The following is a 19,041-nucleotide window of genomic DNA, read 5'->3' on the forward strand; positions in this document are numbered from 1 at the left end:
CATCCCATCAGCCCCATCACCCCCATCCCATCGCTCCCTCTACCATCCCATCCCATCACGTCCGCCTCATGACCCCCATCCCACTATCCTCATCCCATCACCACCATCACATCCTTCACCACTCCCATCCCATCACCCCCAAACCATCATCCCCATCCCACCAACCCCAGACTCACTCCCATACTATCCCCACACAATCCTCACTCCATTCCCCCCCGTCCCCATCCCATCGCTCCCATCCCCATCCCACCACTCTCATCCCATCGCTCCCATCCCCATCACCCCCTCCACCGTCCCCTGTATCAGTCCCCCATCCCCATCACTCCCAACTCAGCACCCCATCCCCACCCTATCCCCCCCATCTCCCACGCGGTGCCCGTCCCATCCCGGGCAGCCCCTCAGTTCCGGCCGCCGAGAGCCGCTACGGGCAGCACAGGACGGCAGCGACGGCCCTGGGAGTGGGAACGGCGATGGCTGAAACCCTTGATTTGGGGTTTGCCCGGAGGCTGGGGGTGGAGGAGGGTGGCCCGGGTTTTTTAAGGCAAGCAGAAATTTGATTATAGCGTACGGCAGCGCTCTGTGATTTGCGGCGAACGGATTTCATTAACTGCGGCTCTTTGAGTCCCGGAAAACCCGGGCAGGGCCGCAGGGCCGGGGACGAAGGTGACCCCGAGGGCGGGCAGCGAACGGGAGCTCCGGGCGTGGCGCCGGCGGCTCCGGGCTGCGGCGGTTGCGGAGCGGTACGGCTCCGGGCACGGCTCGGGCTGGCCTCGCCGCGGAGGCTCCGCCGGGACCCGGCACCCCTCGCTCGGCCCACGCCCGGCCCCGCCACCTGCTCTGCCGGCGGCCGGAGGGGGTTCACCAGCCCGGCCGTCGGTTCGGTCCGCGTTTGGGCTCCGGCTGCCGGGAGAGCGCCGAGGCCGGAGCGCAGCCCGCCCCGTCGGGGCTCCCAGCTCGGCTGCGGGAGCGGTATCGGCTCTAATTGCCGCCAACGAATGTCACCGGCAGAAGGAAAAACAAAAACTGTCTCCAAAGATCGCGGAGCAGATTTTGGCAAGGCTCCTAAAGACACCAATTAGCAAAGGCTAAACCCATTAATGAAGTGGCGGCTCTCTGGTTTCAGCCAGGTGGCGCGGATCAGAGCGGCCGTATCTGCCGAGCAGAGCTGCGCTCCCCTCCAGCCGGGACCTCACAGCGAACCTCCACATCAATAACGCTCTTAATGGAGCTCATTAGGGCCTGGGCCGAGGGAGCGGGGGGCGGCAGCGCACGGGGCGTTCAGGGGGACCCCCACCGACGTCTCTGAGCGGAGCGGAGCTCGGGGCTCCCACCTCTGCAAAGGGACTGGGGCGGGGGCGAGGGGGGGGGGAGTATCTCCTCCTCGTCTGGGAAAAGGGGAAGATAAAATAAGAAAAGGAAAGAGGAAAAGGAAAGCTCGGGCCGAGGTCCGGCGCGGATATTGAGCCGGTGGAGGTGGGCTGTGATAGGAGCCCTCAGATTTCTCCCCTCGGAGGCTCTCCGGGTCCGCAGCCGGGAATGCGCGCAGCCAGAGCCGCGCCTGAGTTATAGCCGAGGGTTCGCTTTATTTGAGTTCGCTGCTGTTTATTTAAGAAAGTGAATAAAGGTTTTGTGTAAACAGCCATTATTCCCGATGAGCGCCCCGCGGCCGCGAGGAGGGGGCGGTTTTGCAGCGGGGCTGCGGCAGGAGCTGACATTTGGGGCTCGCAGTTTGTCTCGCCGACGCCAGGCAGTCCCGAGGCTCGGGCTGCAGCAAAGCGCCGCGTGTGAGCGCGGAGCGGCGATGCCGAGAGGAGCGGGGCCTGAAAACAATTAGTTTTTAAGACATCAGCCGAAGACCGACGTTAAATAAAACGCAAATATTTTCCTAAGGAGCGCGGCGGGAGGAGAACGCGGGGTTCGCTGCCTCTGGGCCCGGGGCCGCGGGCGGGGACCCCTCTCGCCCTTCCACTAAACCGCTTGGTTTTAAATATTGCCTCTCTTTTTCTCTCTCTCCTTTTTTTTTTCCCCCTCCCGTTAACGTGACCATTCCCATTTCCGAGGCTTCCTCGAAGCCTTTTCGGAGCTGAGAGAGGTTTCGGGGAAGAAATTGAGAGGGAGGAACAGGATCTCGTTGCGCATCGTAATAGGGGGGAATGAGGGCTCGTTGCGAAGCAGCTCCCGAGCCGCAGCCGGAGGGACGCGGAGTGCCGAACGCGGCCGCGCATCGGGAGCTGCGCCCCGGGGTCGGGTGGCCCAGAGCCGCCCCCGGTCCCGTCGTTCTTCGGTTCCCCTCCACGGGGGCAGCGACCCCCCGCTCAGCCATCCCTGCGCTGCCCCACGGCCCGAAATCACAGCGTCGGTCACAGAATCGTAGAATACCCCGACCTTACAGAGCCCTCCCGGCCCTAACCGTTGTATGGTCCGAATTCGGGGTGGGTCGCGGAGGGGTGTTGGGGGGAAACCCGCCTCGAGCCCGAGCGCTGGGGCCGTTGGACATTGGGATCCGCGGGGCGATGCTCGGCGCTCCGCCTTCGGAGGCGACCACCGCCGCTCGAATCCGCCCGTGTTGGCAGAGCTGCGAGAAATAAAGCGTACAAAAAGGGACCCCCCGGGTTTGCTGGGACCTTTCTCCGGATGGGTGCAGCACCGCGTTACGGACGGCTCACGGGCTGCCTCACTCCCGACGCTCCCCGCACCGTTATCCCAGCAGCTGGGCTCCCTCCCCGCATGGGACGGCCACAGCCGCGCCGCTTTCCCCATCTCCGTGCGTGGTTTTGTCCACCCGCCCGAGGGCGCGCACGGCCGGGCCACGCGGATTTTAATGGTTCCATTTCTTCCTTTCTCCTCTGGAGAGGAACGCCGTTATTCTCCCGGCGGCCGCCCGAGGTGCGCGGACCTCAAAACCGAAGCGATGAGAGGAGATTTCTGGCCCGTCCGTTTGGATGTGGGTATCGCACGGGGCCGCTTTCCTGAGGCCGGAGGCCAAGAGCGGCTGTCCCCGACAAACCTCCCTCCCCCCGCAAAGCCATCAGGGGCGCCCTATTCACAACCCCTTCCGTGACGCGCAGAGATCCGATGGAAACGGCACCGCAGGCGCTACGCGCATCCACGGGCGCAGCGGCACCGTTGAAAATCGCTTTGCGCGCCGCGGCTCCGCGCGCTCGTTTGCGCCTCGTTTTCCTGTCTCTCCCATCCCCTCCTGGCCCACCGCAGCCCTCCCGGCTCGCACTTTGCCCTGGCTCAATTTTCCCCAAAATGATTTTTTGCCGGCGGACACTCGAAAGTTGCACTGCCTCCTCTGCGCGCTCTGCGGCCGTGACGTCATGCCGCGCGGTGACAGCGTGACGTCACAGGGCGCTACCACCTCAACCCCCCTCTGAAACAGCTCCCCCCCACCCCCGGATGCTGTTCGTCTGTCGGGACGATCCTGTACCAAACCCCAAAGCCTCCCCAAGGTGTCCATGTCCGTGGGTACGCGCCGTCGGAGCTGCAAACGGAATCGGCGACTTTCTCGCCCGAGCGCAATTTTGCGTAATGAAATCCGGTTGTTGTCGTCACCTCCGCTCGCGGAGGAAGGGAAAAACAAACTTTAAAAGGCGAAGATGGGGAGTTGGAGGCGAGGAGCAGGCGGGGGGCAGCCCCGGCCAACAGACGGACGTGGTTACAAACCATAGCAAACATTTTATTTACAGGAGATAGATAGATAGATAGACTTCTATATTTTGTCAGTGCAGTATTTCTCGGTCGGATTATTCGAAGCAACACGTTGCAACCCAGGAGGATGTCGGCACAAATACTTCACATTGTAAATTGTTCGGGGGTGGGGGGGGGATTTCGGAGCGCGGTCCCTCGCTCGGATTTTCCCAGAGAGGGCAGGGGCGGGAGAATAAAATTAAAAAATAATAATAATTAAAAAAAAAAAACTCAGGGAAAAAAAAAAAAAAAACCAACGAGAAGTCCCGCTCTCTGTCCCGCGGCCGGGCCGCACTCTCTCTACCCGGGGCAGCGCTCCCTCCGCCGGGAGCCGCAGCTCCCGCCCCGCGGCCGCTCCCCTCCGGGCCGAGCCGTGCCGTGCCGTGCCGTGCGCGGGGTCCCGCCCGAGCCGCGCTGCCGGCCCGCGGCGGGGAGGAGGCGTTCAGTCGGCGCGGAGTCCGGCGGCGTCGGGGCCGCCCCGTCTATAGCTCCTCGGGGCTGGCGGAGGCGGGCGGCGGTGAGGGGAGGCCGGGGCTGGAGGAGGGCCTGCAGCCCCCGGCCTGGGGCTGGCTCTGCTCGGCGCCCTCAGTCCTTTCCGTGTCGCTGGGGGCCATGTCGAGCGAGTCGGGGTCGCTGCTGTCGCTGTCGCCGTCGCCGTCGGAGCGGCTGGGGCTGCGTTCGGGCTCCCCCGCGGCGGCGGGCGGCGGGACGGCCCTGGGGGCCGCGGGTTCGGGCTCGGGCGGCGGCTCCTTGTCCTTCTGGGCCTGGGCCTCCTTGGAGTGCCGCCACTTCATCCGGCGGTTCTGGAACCAGACCTTCACCTGCGGCCGCGCCGCCCTCAGACGGGCTCACGGGACCGCGCAAAAACCGCGCAAAAACCGCGCAGCGCCGCGGGAGTCGGGCAGCGCGGGGAGGCATGGGGGGCCGCGCTCATCTTCCTCATCCTCATCCTCATCCCCATCCCCATCCCCATCCCCATCCCCATCCCCATCCCCATCCCCATCCCCATCCCTATCCTCATCCTCATCCTCATCCTCATCCCCATCCCCATCCCCATCCCCATCCCCATCCCCATCCTCCTCTACCCCCACCTTTACACCACGAGGGTGACGGTCTTATTATTTATGGCTTTCTTTTCCATTGCTGTTTGTGCGTTTTAATAGCCACTCCCGGGTTTGGATTATTATTATTATTATTTCCTTCAGATTTTTCCTTTTGTTTCGTTTGTTGGTTTGCTTTTCGTTTTGCTGTGGGTTTCTGTTATTGGTGTTTTGGGTTTTTGTTTTTGTTTTTTTCCTCTCCTTCCCCTCCTTCTTCCTGGAAACTCGGGCCCTTGCTCAACAAACCGCAGCGTTATACAACTCCGCGGGCCCTCAACAGTGGAATCATCACTGAGCGGCACTTAATGGCTCCGTTTGAGGCAGAGCTTTCGCTTCCCTTCACTCAGGGATTTCACAACGCGGGGAGGAAGAGATTTAGAGGGGAAATAAAGAAGAAAAAAACGGGGAAGGGGCGTTAAAGATACTACTCTTCCTAGGAGCTAAGTGCCCCCCGGTGCTCGGTTCGGCAAAACGTGCGGGGCCGCAACAGAGAAGCGAAGGGAAAACGCTCTCCGGTTCCCTCCCCGCTCTCGCTATCCCCCCTCCTCGCACCCCCCACCCCCCCTTCCCCAGGCGCAGCGGGGAGCCCTCACCCCATACCTGGGCGTCGGTGAGCCCCAGCATCGCGGCCAGCTGCTTGCGGTCCGGCTTGGTGACGTACTTCTGGATTTCGAAGCGCTTCTCCAACCCTTTCCTCTGCAGGTTGGAAAAAACGGCCCTGGACCACGAGCGCTTTCTCTTGTAGGTCTGAGGCAGCGTGTCCTTGGTCAGCACCGCGTACGGCCCTGTGGGGACAGACGGACGGACACGGGGCGGCCCCGTTAGGGTTCGTGCAGGGACGGAGCCCGCAGCCCTCAGCCCGCAGCCCACGGCCCGTAGCCCGGCGCAGAGAGGCCCTGGCCGCCGTCGGGGGTCTCCTGCTGCCGTCGGGGAGCTGCCCCGAGCGCTTTCCGCTCCCCCCCACCCCATCTCTCCGGGCTCTCGCTACGGGACGGGGGCGAAGCTGGATCGGGCCCTAAGGCGCTCGTCCTCCCCCCATGGGGCGTCCCAAACCCGAGCCTCGCGAAGAAAAATGTCAAATGATCATTATATCATTATAAAAATATATCTATAATAACCATCTCCGGCGTTTACAAACGCGAGTCCCTGCGGGCCCGGTGCCACGGGGGGAGCGAGATGTACCTGGAAAAGTGTCCTGAAACTGGTGCTGAACTGAGCTCCTTGGGGCCGTGTTTAGGGGCCCCAGAAGGGCAGAGGCCTCGTTAATGGGCTCTAGAGACGCGAAGAACTGGCCGGCGGACGGCTGCAAGGCGGGGAGGTGAACCCCGGCCTGGCGGCTGGTACTTAATAGCGAGGTGAGATCTGCGAGCACAGAACAAGGAGAGCGCGGTTACGGCGCGGTCGGGCCCCGACGGAGCGAACGGAGCCCCGCGGCCCCGCCGTGCGCTCCCTCCTTCGGGCTGCGGGGGGAGGCCGCGGCCCTGCCCGCTTCGGCTTCGCTACATTGAGGCTATCGCTATTTCCAAGGGGGGTGCCGCCGCGCGGGGTGCGGGAGAGCCCTCGTTCCCCGCTTTTCTCGCTGTAAAGCCGCGGGGACGGGGAAAACAACCCAGCGCCGAGCACGCGAAGCGGACGCGGCGATTTCTCTACCTCTCAGCGTGTTGCCTTCCTTCACTTTGGGGTCAAACTCCGCCGACAAAATGCGGTCGATGCCGAATTTCAGGTCCTTGCTGGCGGGCGCCGGCGCTGAGCCGCCCGTGTGGCCCCCGGGTCCCCGCGCCGGGGTTCCCCCTCCTCCGCCCGGTGCCGCCGCCGCCGCCGCCGCCGCCGCAGGGTTGCGGTGCTGCGGGGCGCGGTGGTGGTGCGGGGGGTGGAAGGCGGCGGAGAGCGGCGAGAGGCGAGGAGGGAACGCGGCGGCGGCGGCGGCGGCCCCGGAGGAGGTGTCGGGGGCCACGACGGGCGTCGGCCGCAGCGGGGAGGCGGCGGCGTGGAAGGGGCCGCCGGGGAGGATGGAGCCGAGCGCGGCTGCGGCGGCCGCGGGCAGCCCGGGCGCGGCGTCGGCGGGTCCGGCCGCCGCCTCTCCGCCGGCGTGCAGGATGTCGGCGATGCAGAAGGACGGCTTCTTGGCCGCCTCCAGCGGGAAGCAGCCGCCGGCCGCCGGCCCCGCCGCCGAGCAGTACGCCGCTGACCAGAGGCTGAAGTTGGAGGCGTAGAAGGGGGCCAGGCCGGCCGTGTACATCCTGCCGGCGGCGGCGGGGCTGCGCGCCCGGGGAGCGGCTCAGCTGCCGGGAGCGCGGCGCGGGGCTGCCCGCCGGCCCGCGGGCATGGGGAAGGATGGCGGGGGCGGCTGCGGGGCAGCGCTTGCCGGAGGGGCAGGGAAAAATAAAGTAAAATTTAAAGGGGGGGGGAAGAAAAAAAAGAAAAAAAAAAAGAAAAAAAAGGAAGAAGTCCCCAAAACCTCGCGGCGAGAGGCAGAGAGCGAGCGGCGAGCGCGGGAGAGCAGCGGCGCAAAGAAAACAAAACAAACCCCCTTCCTCGCGTCGGGGAAAAAATGCACCCCTCCCTCCCCAAACTTTCTCTGGCAGCGGCTCCCGGCCCCGCCGCAGCCCTCGCTCCCGCCGCCCCCCGCCCGCCCGCGCCCAATCCGCGCTCCGCGGGGCCGGGACGCGCCGCCCGCCGACACGCCCCGCGCCGCCGGGCCGGGATGGGCCGCGCTGGGCCGCGCCGAGCCGTGCCGAGCCGTGCCGGGCCCCGCAAGGTGTGCCCCGCGCCCTCACCCGCTGTAATCCACGCGTGACAGTCGTGCCCGGTGACGGCCGCAGCCTCAGAACGATACGCGAGCCCGGGCCGCTCCGGGACGCGTTGCCCGCAGCCACGCGCGCAGCGTGCGTCTGCGGGAGGCCGGGGCTGCGCCTCGGTGGCATCCCCGTGTGTAGGACTTCAGGGGGCACCCCGCCCACCGCTCGGGCGCCGTTTTCACCTGAAACCCGATTCGTAACGTTGGAAGATTTGGCAGCCAAATGGCGCCTATTTTGTTCTTTCAGAACACTGCCGCGATTTTCAGTCGCTGGAGTGTTTGGGAGACAAACCCATCAGCGCGTGTGTTGTGCCGATATACAGCGCCCACGTCTATCCCGAGCTGGTGCTGGGAAGACAATGGAAATAAAAATAGAAATAGAAACGTGAATAAAAATAGAGATGACAACAATAACAACACAACTAAAAACAGAAATAGAGATAGAAATTTAAACACAAATACCGATGAAAATACAAATGGGATACGTATAAAGAACGTTTTTTATTGTCGTTTCCACAAACGGAGACGCTGTGAGCAGGTCTGGAGTCGTTACGGTTGCGGATTTGCTTCGGTTTTGTTTCAAAAAAAAAAAAAAAAATACTATTAGTTTTGAAAATAGCGCTCAAAATTCGGCTCCTTCGCAGGGCCTGACGGCGGAAAGGTCCCCTCCCGCAGGTACGGGGCAGCCGCGCTTTGTGCCCGAAGCCGAGCGCGTTCCCGGGCCGGGTGACAGCGCGCCCACGGGCACGGCTTCGGTTTGCGCTGGGTTTTATCAGCGCCGTTGAAATGAAAACGATAACAACCACTGCCGAGCCGTGTCCGAAAGCGACGGGAAAGCGAGACTGGCTCGGCTCTGAGCTTCTTCCGTATCCCACTTCCCCGCATCCCCCCGCGCTGCCGGCCCCGTTGAGGCTCCTCCGCTCTCGCTCCGGCCCAAACGAGTCTGCGCCCACCCTTCGGTCCCGCGCCCCTGCCGGGCCGTGCCCCCCACCGCTGCTCCCAGCGGCAACGAACGCCGCCACCCCCACCCCGTCCCCTCGCCGGGGAGAAACTCAGTCATCGCTGAACCGACACCGGGACCGCGTATGTATCGGCAGCAAAGGTGCATCGCTGCTGTCGTTCGGTTGTTTTCCCCTTTATTCCCGGATCCCGCAGCAGTGCCCGCTGCCCCCCCACCCCCCCCTCCGCCCCGGGGCGCGCAGCTTTGCGCGGCCGCGCAGCCCGTGCGCAGCGGTGCCCGAAGGCTGCAGGAAGCGCGGGGCTCGGCTGCAGCCCGGGTCATCTCCTGTTTTTTCGAGAGGTTCCAACTCGGACTAAATGAGCGGATGTGCCTGCGAGATTTGTCCTAAAATAGAAGCGGCTTCAGTATTTTAGGATACAGCAGAAATCCTTATTTCTTCCGGAGAAAAACTTCATAATGAGCGCGAGCACTTCCCTTTTCAATATTTGTGCAACTTTATCTCGACCAGCAAGTTGCTTGGGTGACGCAAATCCGCCCTTGTGTATTGCAACTACAAAAATAAATGCGAGGAAATCAATTCCCTTCTAGCAATGAAAACACAAATATACAGCTGCGACTTTCCCCTTTAATCTCGCTTTCCGAGGGACTCGAGAAGGAGGCGAATGGACTGGAGATGATGCGGTTTTCTTGGCTTTTTTTTTTTTTTTTTTTTTTTTTTTTTTTTTTTAGCGGAATGGAGTCCCGAAGGACTTTTATTATTGTGACTTTTTTTTATTATTGTTATTATTATTTTTTTCCCCTCGATGCTGAGCGAGGAGGAGATGGAGAAGAACCTCCCGAGCTCCACATGCCCGCAGCCGGGCGCACCCCGCGTCTCTACCGCTGCTCCCCGGCTCCGCTCCCCGCTCGGAGCACCCCGCGATGGGCCGGGCCCCCCGCATCACCCCCCCCCCCCCCCAACCCAGCTGCCCGGGGCCGGGCCTCCCTCCGCCGCCCCGCGTCCCACCCCGACGCTCTCTCTCTTTTTTAGGCTTAAATACGCCTTTTTTTGTTCCGTCTATACCTACGGATAGAAACGCATAGATGCCATACATCAAAACTCCTGCTTTCTCTAGAAGACTTCATTTTTCAATCGCTTCGCACGGCCCCTCGGATCCCCCTGGTGCAGCGCAGCCCGAACACCCCCGGCCCCCCCCGGCCCACGGCCGCGCTCTGCCGCCACCTGCCGAGGGCACAGCGCTGGGGCTGCGCGCTGCTCCGCGCCGCTCCGCGACGGCACCGCTGTGCCACGGCCCTTCGCACTCCTTCTTTCTTTCTTCCCTTCTTCTTTCTTTCTTTTTTTCCCTTCTTTCTTTTCTTTCTTTTTCCTTCTTCCCTTCTTCCTTACTTTCTTTCCCTCTTCCTTTCTTTCCTACTTTATTTCCTATTTTTTTCTTCCTTTGTTTCTTCCTTTCATACTTCCTTCCTTCCTTTCTTCCCTTCTTCTTCCTCCCTTCCTTCCTTCTTTCTCCTGTCCTTTTCTTCATTTTTTTTAAATTTCTTTTTCACTTCTTTCTTTTCACTTTTCATTTCTTTCTCTTCTTTCTTCATTTCTTTTTCTTTCTTTCCTTCCTTTCTTTTTCTTTCCTTTCTTCGTTTCTTTCTTTCCCTTCCTTTCCCTTCCCTCCTTTCCTTTTTTTCCTTCTTTCTTCATTTGTTTCGTTTCTTTCTTCATTTCTTTTTCTTTCTTTTCTTCCTTCCTTCCTTTCTTCCCCTTTTTCTATCTTCTCTTTCGTTCTTCATTCCTTTATTTCTCTTTATTTTTCATGAAAACTTGCAGCTACATCAATCCTATTTTTAAAAACACCAGGGTAATAACTAGCATCCCCACAGCCCTGGGAAAGGAAGCTGCCTGCTGCGGGACAGCCGGGTCAAGATGGTCCCTTCCTCAGAGTTTCCTTGCAGTTGGGTCAGGCAGTTCTGCTCTGTGTGCCAGCCTTTGGGAAGCCCATTTTCAGGCATTTGGAGCTGCGATCCCTTGGTGCTGTAGGGTTTGTGTTTAAGCTGCTCAAAGTTGAAACAGCAGTCTCCCAAATTTTCTCCAACCCTGCCTGCCTGCTCCCTCCCCCAGGGGTGTCAGCATGCAGAGGATTAACTCCACCTGGAAGAAAAGCTTTTCTGCCACCATTCCCCAAACTCTCTGCTTTGGCATTGCAGGCTCCATGGGTTACCCCACCTGTGCACTGCCTGAAGATTGTCCCTGGGATTTTCCAGGCCACACAAGCTGAGAGGTCTGCAGAGAGCCCCTGCAATTAGCCCCAGCAGCTGATGAGAGGAGACACGGCAGCAGTGCTGCCCCACTGTGCTGTGCTCCTGCACAGCTGCTGGGATGCACACACCCAGCTTGCTTTAATAGGGCAGTTGCCATTCCTAGAGCAGGGCATTCTCCAGTGGTTTAATTGGAGTAACTCCACCTAAATCCCCCATACTCATCTGGTTTGTGCAGTAATGCCTCCTGCTGTGGCCCCTGCAGTAGCAGTACCTTAAAGGTGCAATGTTTAAAGGACATCCAGGATTGGAGGAGACACTAAAGACTGCATAAGAAAACTGTGTGAGAAACAATCTACAGCTTCTTGCCAACAGCAGTCAGAAATGCAGGAACACTGGAAATAGAGCTATCAGAATGCAGGTATATCTACAGTACAGGCAGCCCGTGTGTGAATCCAAGATTCTAGAAGAAAATCACTTTGTAAAACTAATTTTATCTGAGAGTAATTATTGGTTTTCTTCCAGCCCTCCTTCCATGCTCTGAGTGGACTTAAACACAGAGAGCACCAGCCTGGTGGGCTTTAAAACAGTGCCTTCCTTGCTAGGAGCACACCTCTGCAGAATGGTGCCATTGCTGCCTTTAAAGAACCCTAATGGGACCCATCTGCCCAAAAGAGATGTGTCCTCTCCCTGGGCACTGCCCACTTGCTCTGTGCCCTGTGTGATGGAAACACGGCCAGTGGGCATGGCCGTGCATGGTGAGGTCATTTCCCACAGTCCCTCCCACACATCATTCTCCATGCTGGTGTCAGGGGGCTGGATGCCCTTCACTTTATATCTGAACAGTTATAAAAGGGCACTTTGATTTTCCTTCTGCTAGAGCACATCACCACGAGTCGTTGGCTATCCGTCGTGCAGCAGTGAATTCCAAAGGTTCGGTACTGGCAGTGTCTGCACTCACTGTCCTCTTCTCACTGTGTTGTCTCATTTCTCAGCTCCCCGAGGCACTCATTCATCCTGGAGCTGTGAAACAGAGAGGAAAAAAGAAGAGGCGTCCAGTTTTCCCTCTCATTCGTCACCGTTACTAACCCACATGTTTTTACCCTTGACTCTAGATGTATAGAACTTTTCCACGCCAAGAAGTTCTTCTTTCCCAGCTCAGCAGCCCTCCTTCACCCCAGGCCTGTCTGAGTGCTGCTGTGAGCACCAACACGCATCCCCTCAGCCCAACCCCACACAACACAGCGGTGAAAGCAATACGGTGCTGCAAGCGTTCCCGAATGCTAACAGAGCAGCACCCTCTAGTGCAAAAAAACATAAAATCTGCAAAACCATCAAACCTCAGGGTCGGCTGCTGGGCTGGGATCAGCCACAGGGCTTTTCCCTTCCGTGCTCTGAAGCTGTCCCAGGTTTCCTCCTCTTGGAACACCTCCCTGTGCTTTGCGCACCCATCGGATGCTGGACATTACCCAGCTCCCCAACTTCCCCTTCATTCTTAGCCATTTCCATGGGTTCCACCATTTTTGGTTGGATATTAGGAGAAATTTCTTCTCAGGAAGAGCGGTGAAGCTGCCCAGGGCGGTGGTGGAGTCACCATCCCTGGAGGGGTTCAAGAACCATGGAGATGTGGCACCGATGGACATGGCCTAGAGAGGTCACAGGCATGGGTTGACAGTTAGACTAGATGATCTTATTCGTCTTTTGAACCTTAATGATTATATGATTTTCAGGTGGGGGAACAAGAAGGACCTCATGGGCCCACCCCATTGCACGGAGTGGGTTTGAGGGGCACGGGGCGCAGATGCAGAGTTGAGGCAGCAGGGCTGCGCCGTGTCCCACATCCCAGTGACCCAACACACATCGCAGGAGTTCACGCAAACGTGGAGCTCTCTTCTCACACTCTAAAAATAACGTTGAGTAAGCAGCTGCCCGAGATTTCATAAAAATTAAAAATAAACATACCTGCTTAACCAGAGGTGGAAATGTTGTCTAATGTTTCAAGGCCAGAGCTTCCTTTCCTTGAGAGCTGGGACTGAGGGAAAGGGAACGCATCCCCATGGGGCAATGCAGAGGCCGGGGGCCAACACGTGCCCATGGTCCCACTCCTTGGACTGGCACATCTGGATGCCCACCTCTTCACCACATGTGGATACAGCTTCTGGGAGGGGGTGGGGAAGGCGGTGGCTCATGATAGTTGCATCGAAACCCCAAACCTGTAGCGTTGGAGAGAAGGAACAGCTCTCTGCCTCCTCAGTCCCCAGGCTGTATTTTACTATTCTCTTCAAATGAAGCAAACATTGTTATTTCCCCTTAGGTGTTCCTGGTGCAAGAGTCTTTCATTGAAAAACGGCTCTTCAATGCTAATGGGAATTATGCTCCTAGTATGATTTATATTAATAAGGCATGTGCAGTTCCTTCGTACACTCAGACCCAGATGGGAAATGGGATTTTTTTTTTTTTTTTGTTCTTCCACACGGCATCTGATGAAGTGCTCCGAGCACACAATTTAACAAGCCATTCTCCTCTGGCCTTACAGATGAAAAATAGTCCGTTGTGTCAGCTCCTCAGATGCCTATTTTTACACCTTCTGTTTGTTCTCGGTCTGACGTTGTTAATCACAGTCCCACCAAAGCCCTATTGTTCAGCTCTTCAAGAAGAATGTTGTTATATTGACTGTTTGTGCGTCAGCCCAGCTCTCTCTGGAGCTGCACTTGGATGAAATTAGATAATTTCCATTAGTAGAACATGCATTATTGGTCCCCAATGCCAAATTGAAAAGAGAGCCAAGATTACTATTTCTGGCCATGTTCACCTCAGGAAGGAACCTTCTCAGCTTTAATGGGATTTTGCTATTGTTGGTTGCCTTCTGTTTGACACCGTGCCAGCGGGGTTAAAAATTGTTTAGAAAGCTGCATGAAATATAATAGAGCCCGAGCCATTTGCTGCAGCACATTCCAGCGTGATGTTTATTTTGAAGAAAAAAAAAAAGAAAAAAAAAAATTATTGTCCTTGGCAGAAAAAAACTCCCACTAAGGCAGCTCTCAGAACATACGCTTCTCGTTGCCGCTGTGCTTTCAAAAGTCTCTGCCAGCATTGGCACGTTAGGTACGGGGGTGATAAATCTGGTGGTATCTATAATGATCGACACGACCTGTGGAAGGGGACTGCAGGCGCAGATGGCATCACCGTGGCAGGAAAATAAGCCAAGGGATCCCAAAGGAAAAGGTCAAGACCCACATTTGTCAGTACAACGCGTGTCTTCGTTCCCCGCAGCTCAGCCTTCCCATCTGTAAAGTGGGTCCAAACGCACATCACCACCACCCAAAGGGATCTGGAGATGGTGCCGGGGTCTCTGCTCTGCCAAAGGGGTGGCCTTCATCCCTCCGCTCCCACCGTCACCTGGGGAGGTGCTTCTTGGGCGTCAGCCTGAGAGAGGAGCCGGTGAAGCAAATTCTTGCCCCTGAGCTCCCCCAGGCCTACTACTGCTCCATATAGTACTGTTTTGTTCTACAAATGCCCTCTTAAAATAATTATTAATGAGACCAGAGTTGACTTTGGAGCGAAAGTTTCCGGTTACTTGGCATTTCCAAAGTGTGAGCTATCTAAGGGTAGTGAAATGCGGTACATTTTTTGGATGAGGTCAGGATCCAAAACACATTTTCCTTCCAGGCTCTTTTGGAGCTCAGAGCCAGACCCACCTTTACCGGACCCTTGTATATTCAAGCCCATAAGAAGCTGAGCAAATAGAACAGACACCCATCTTTAGGAAAATAAATACAGCCAGCAATCTTCAAAGCCTTCAGACAAGGATCTTCCCCGCAATGCAGGCGCTATCATCAGGCTCTAAGCCGGAGCTCTCTTTGTTTACATTATCCCATTGTTTGTTTCTATTTTAACCCACAAACACTGACTGACTGCAGAGCCTTGGCTTCAATCATCCGCCCAATAATTGGAAATATGACGGACGCCAGCCCACGTGCTTCCTCCGCACAGAGCTGCTACCTGCCCTGCCTGAAGATGCTCCGCCACCAACAGCAGCCCACAGGACCACGTGTGTCCCCCGGATCCTACACTTACTGCCCCGTGCTCACTACTGGCCCCGCAGCCAGCCTCTCAGGCCACATCAGGGTGAGCTCTGTGGGTTCAAATGGCTCTCAGGTCCCTCTTATCCATGCTGCTCCAACAGCACCCACCCCGCAACGAGCTCCGGAGCTGACTCAACACGGGAAACGTTCTGAAACCGGAGGTAGGGCAGAAAATAATCTGTGTTTACAAGGCTGGGGGAGCTCATCTGCACCCTGCCTATCTCCTCACATGCAGCATTTGTCTTCTCCGCGACCTTTTTTTATTTTTTTCCTTTTCACGCTGTGAAATGTTCATTGTCTCCCGCTAAGGAGGCCTTGATAAGGATCTTGCTGAGAGAGGCTTTTAGGAAAAGCCATTGCTCCAAAGAGGAACAAACCATTGTAGAGACAGCACTTCAAAGTCAGAGCAGTATCTTGTTTTTCTGCACCAAATAAATAAATAAAATGAAGATGAACAATGTGTTTCCATTTACGGGGGAGTGTGGGAAAATCCAGGTCTCATCGGGCTGGAGGCAGAGCAGCAGATGCTGACTAAGAGACTGGAAATTGTGGACAGCAATTGAAGGAATTTGGGGTGAACAATGCCACAGAGTGGGGCGGTGCTGTCGACCTCAGACCTGCTCCTTTGGGCTCGGCTGGATTCACACGAGCAGACACGTGGCCTTGCTCAGACACATCGGTCCGAGGGCAGCGAGGGTTGGCCCGGAACGCCCCATCCATCGGTGGTGATGGTGGGATGCCGATGCTGCAGCCCCATCCAGTGCCCTGAGCTCAGCCCAACCACCAGCTGCTCAGGGAGGGACACCCCAGCAACCCTTTAACACTTTGATTTATGGATCATTACCCTGTGTTCTTAGCTGGTGAGGAAGGGAGAAAAGAGCAGGAGAGATCCCATCCTTTGGTGCTGTGGGACTTGGTGCTGTTTTAATAATAACAACAACAAAATACTGAGGGGAAAAAAAAAAAGCACAAAACAAAACTGCAGTGTATCAGCATGTTTTTAAGGGTGGTGGGAAAAAAAAGACCTTCTGGTCCCAGTGGTATCAGCGAAGACAGCGCCTATTGGGCCCCAGTTCTTAAGAAGAAATCTGAGTCACGCAGTGAGCGCCCAGCTCAGCTCACGGCTGGGGAGGGGAAGCCAGCCCAGCCCCTTGCCTCATTACAGCCTCTCCAAAATTAACACATCTGTAACGAGACATGCACTGCTGGCCCAAGAGGAGGGGGAGGAGAGGAAGAGACGTTTCGCTTCTGTCTCATTCCAAACCTGCTAAATTCAGCCCTGCACTTGCTGAAGAGAAGAACGAGACATCACACTCCACCTGGCAAGATAATTTTTCCCCCAAGTCATCAAAGGCTGGAAAATGGGTGTCTACACTTCAGGAATTTCTCTAAATAGGTGATGACAGTTACAGCCTTATTCACTTTTCCACTATTTTAAGATTTAAGTGAGCCTCCCAGTCTGCACTGCACTGCCCACAGAAAGGCTGCGGTGCAAAGGGGGGAGCAGGCAGAGCCCCCCACATCTGTGGGGAGGGGGTGCTGGGTGCACACGCATATGTATGTACGTTGAAGGGGGCCCTGGGCAGCCTGAGCTGGGGGGGGGGCAGCCCTGCCCATGGCAGGGAGTTGGGACTGGGTGGGTTTTTAAGATCCCTTCAAACCTGAACCATTCTACGGTTCTTTGACTCTCTGATACCTGCACAGGGAAAAACACTGCCCCTGGCCTTTTCAGGCAGCATTCGCCTCTTCCCAGACCACACTCATAAGACTTAGGATCAGCTGTAATTGCTGCCTTTGGTTGGATGACTAAATGAAGGCTCAGATTCCCCTGACATGGTACAACTTAGGGTCTCATTCCTTAGGTTCAGCCTCACCGCTGGTGTGTTGATCCACCCCAGTCACAAGCAAGGATTCCTCTCGCTTATCCACCACAAGCACTTACCCTGAGAACATCACATTTTCCAGGAAAACTGGAAGGTGTCCATATTCAGTATTGTTGAGAGCAAAACGTTGCACCTTTATAAGCAGTTCCCAAGGTCAGACAGCAGCTCTACTCCACAGCAGCTCTATGGACGAGATAAGTGGATGAGAAAGATGGCTTTAATCACTGCCCTTCAGTTGGGCCAGTTTAAGGGAAAATGCTGTTTTGTGGCTGAGATGAAGGCCTCGTTTCCAAAAGAAATCAGTGACACTGGCTGCTAACTACACTGTCCAGTGGGGTCCATCCTAAAGGGATCTCAGCGGGACCCTCAGCAGGCCTTCAAATTTTCTGAAGCGTCAGCCTTTTTGAGCGTCACAATATGAACAGCACAAAGATGAACCAGACAGAACGACGGATATTTAGAAATAAGGGAATAAAAAGATTGGTTGGGATTTTGCTTTTGTTTTTGCTTTGCATGTCACCCCACACTCACAGACATAGGACGGAGTCCCCTGAGGTCAGGATCCAGAGCAACACCCCCAGGAACGAGCCTGATGAGAACTCACTTCGGACCCATCTTGACAGGCACTCTATAATCCTTCTATTCACAACTGGTTCTCCAAATTTAAACACACGTTTAAAAATAAGTAGGGTATGGGTGATGTGCAGGAACAACTTGCTGCTTCTCTTTTTTTTATCGTTATTATTATTGCTTTAAAATCAATGAAACAGCCTTAAAGAGGCCCCCTTGAACAAGCACGGTTCATTTATTTTTCTTGGAAGCTTCCAGCGTCCTTAACTCCTTTTAGACACATGAGAGGTGAATGATAAAGTCAAAGCCATTATCTCCGTACAGAATATCTCTGCTGGCTGTGAGCCACGCAGAGAGGAAAAGCAAAATGCAATAAAACCCACTGAAGCCATTGTATGCAAACAGGCCTGCGGTGAGCTGCTGGGAAGCCTGGCTGGGTTGAGGGGAGGCCTCTGGGTGGGGATGGGAGGTGAGGCAGGGTGCAAATTGGGGCAGCCAGAAATAAGGGCGTATAAACAGCTTGTGAGAGAAATCCAGCCCTCCTATGGACTGGTGTCACAAGTTCAACTCTACCTGCCCCAAGCCAGCGAGCTGCCCCCTCTTCTCCACCATTCCTCAAAGAGCAGGAAATCCACACTGTCATTTGCTCACCCCTCCCCACAGTGGGACGAGGGAGAGAACTGGAAACAAAACAGAACTCGTGGGTCGAGATAAAATCTATTTACTCAGACAGAAAAGGAAAATAGAATCAAAAATGTGGTGATAGAGGGTGTGATATACCCATTCAACGTTATGTTCTTTAGCCCAGGTGTCTATAAGGTTGTATTTCAGAAATGAGTCCCATTGTCTGGCTCAGTTCTGTCTGGGGCACCATGTTACCACAAGACTTGCTTTTCAAGGCCCAGGATAGTGTTTTGGGCAGCAATATCGGGTATGTTTCCAGCCATCTGCTGGCTGCTTCCACTTGTGTAAACACAAGGCATGTGCCATGGCAAGCTTGTGGTGAGCCCGATTTAATCCACCTGCCAGGCCTCCCTATTTTTTTATTTTAGCTATCCTCCTCCATACCAAAGAAGCTTTACCTGCTCAACTTGCTTGAGTACAGCACATTTCACATGTATGCATAACCTGTGCAGTAGCACCCACTGTCAAATCTACTCCCCGATCCCAAGCCCCTCTACAGATTGCATCTCTTCCTTGATGACCTGCAGCATCATCGGCCCACGTGAGCCAATTCCATCCTAAAGCCCTCATCCACAACGCAACCACTCACCACTCACTGACTGACGCACAGCAGCAACACGCTGCCCACTGTCCAACAGCCCACCAACAACACAACATCTCACCACCAGCAGTGGCTGCCCCCAGTCAACTCCCCACACCTTTATGGCCTTCTGCACAGTATCACGTGGTGTGGAATAGCCCCTTGCACGGTTCACCTCATGGAGCTATGAGCTCTGGGCTCTTGGCTGCCCTGGGTACCACTGCAGCCCTGCAAAGCTATGCTGGCACTGCTGGCTCAGCCATCCCACTGACAGCTGGCATAGAGCAGGACCAAACACATGGCAACTTGCTGGCCTCATCCTTACAGAACACCAGGCAAAGGTGCACCTGGGAAGGTTACAGCTACATTTTGTGATCATTGCATCAGCAGATATTACTCAGTGTCCTGAAAATGAAGTGATTTAAAGGCCTAAATGATTTA

At 56.2% G+C, this 19,041-nt stretch overlaps 1 protein-coding gene and 1 long non-coding RNA gene across 4 annotated transcripts; both read right to left on the reverse strand.

The window, feature by feature from the left end:
- Positions 1-3,661: 3,661 nt before the first annotated feature.
- Positions 3,662-7,373, reverse strand: HLX (H2.0 like homeobox). Of its 3 annotated transcripts, none has more exons than XM_040698130.2 (4): positions 6,444-7,373; positions 5,976-6,155; positions 5,394-5,578; positions 3,662-4,496 (listed from the first exon to the last, which is right to left on the reverse strand). In XM_040698130.2, exons 1-4 carry the CDS (start codon positions 7,030-7,032, stop codon positions 4,176-4,178), a joined length of 1,275 nt encoding a protein of 424 aa, XP_040554064.1. In that variant the 5' UTR covers positions 7,033-7,373; the 3' UTR covers positions 3,662-4,175. The 3 variants fall into 3 exon arrangements, with proteins under 3 accessions (XP_040554064.1, XP_015139387.2, XP_015139388.2); XM_015283901.4 differs by having other exon boundaries at positions 3,662-4,514; XM_015283902.4 differs by lacking the exon at positions 5,976-6,155 and having other exon boundaries at positions 3,662-4,514.
- A 699-nt stretch (positions 7,374-8,072) lies between these two features.
- Positions 8,073-12,750, reverse strand: LOC121113145. The gene is made up of 2 exons (XR_005858119.1): positions 12,139-12,750; positions 8,073-11,821 (listed from the first exon to the last, which is right to left on the reverse strand). It is a non-coding gene; the product is annotated as an uncharacterized LOC121113145 (long non-coding RNA).
- Positions 12,751-19,041: the final 6,291 nt, after the last annotated feature.

The sequence above is a fragment of the Gallus gallus genome, chromosome 3 (assembly GCF_016699485.2).
Source record: "Gallus gallus isolate bGalGal1 chromosome 3, bGalGal1.mat.broiler.GRCg7b, whole genome shotgun sequence".
In the NCBI taxonomy this organism is placed as follows: domain Eukaryota; kingdom Metazoa; phylum Chordata; class Aves; order Galliformes; family Phasianidae; genus Gallus; species Gallus gallus.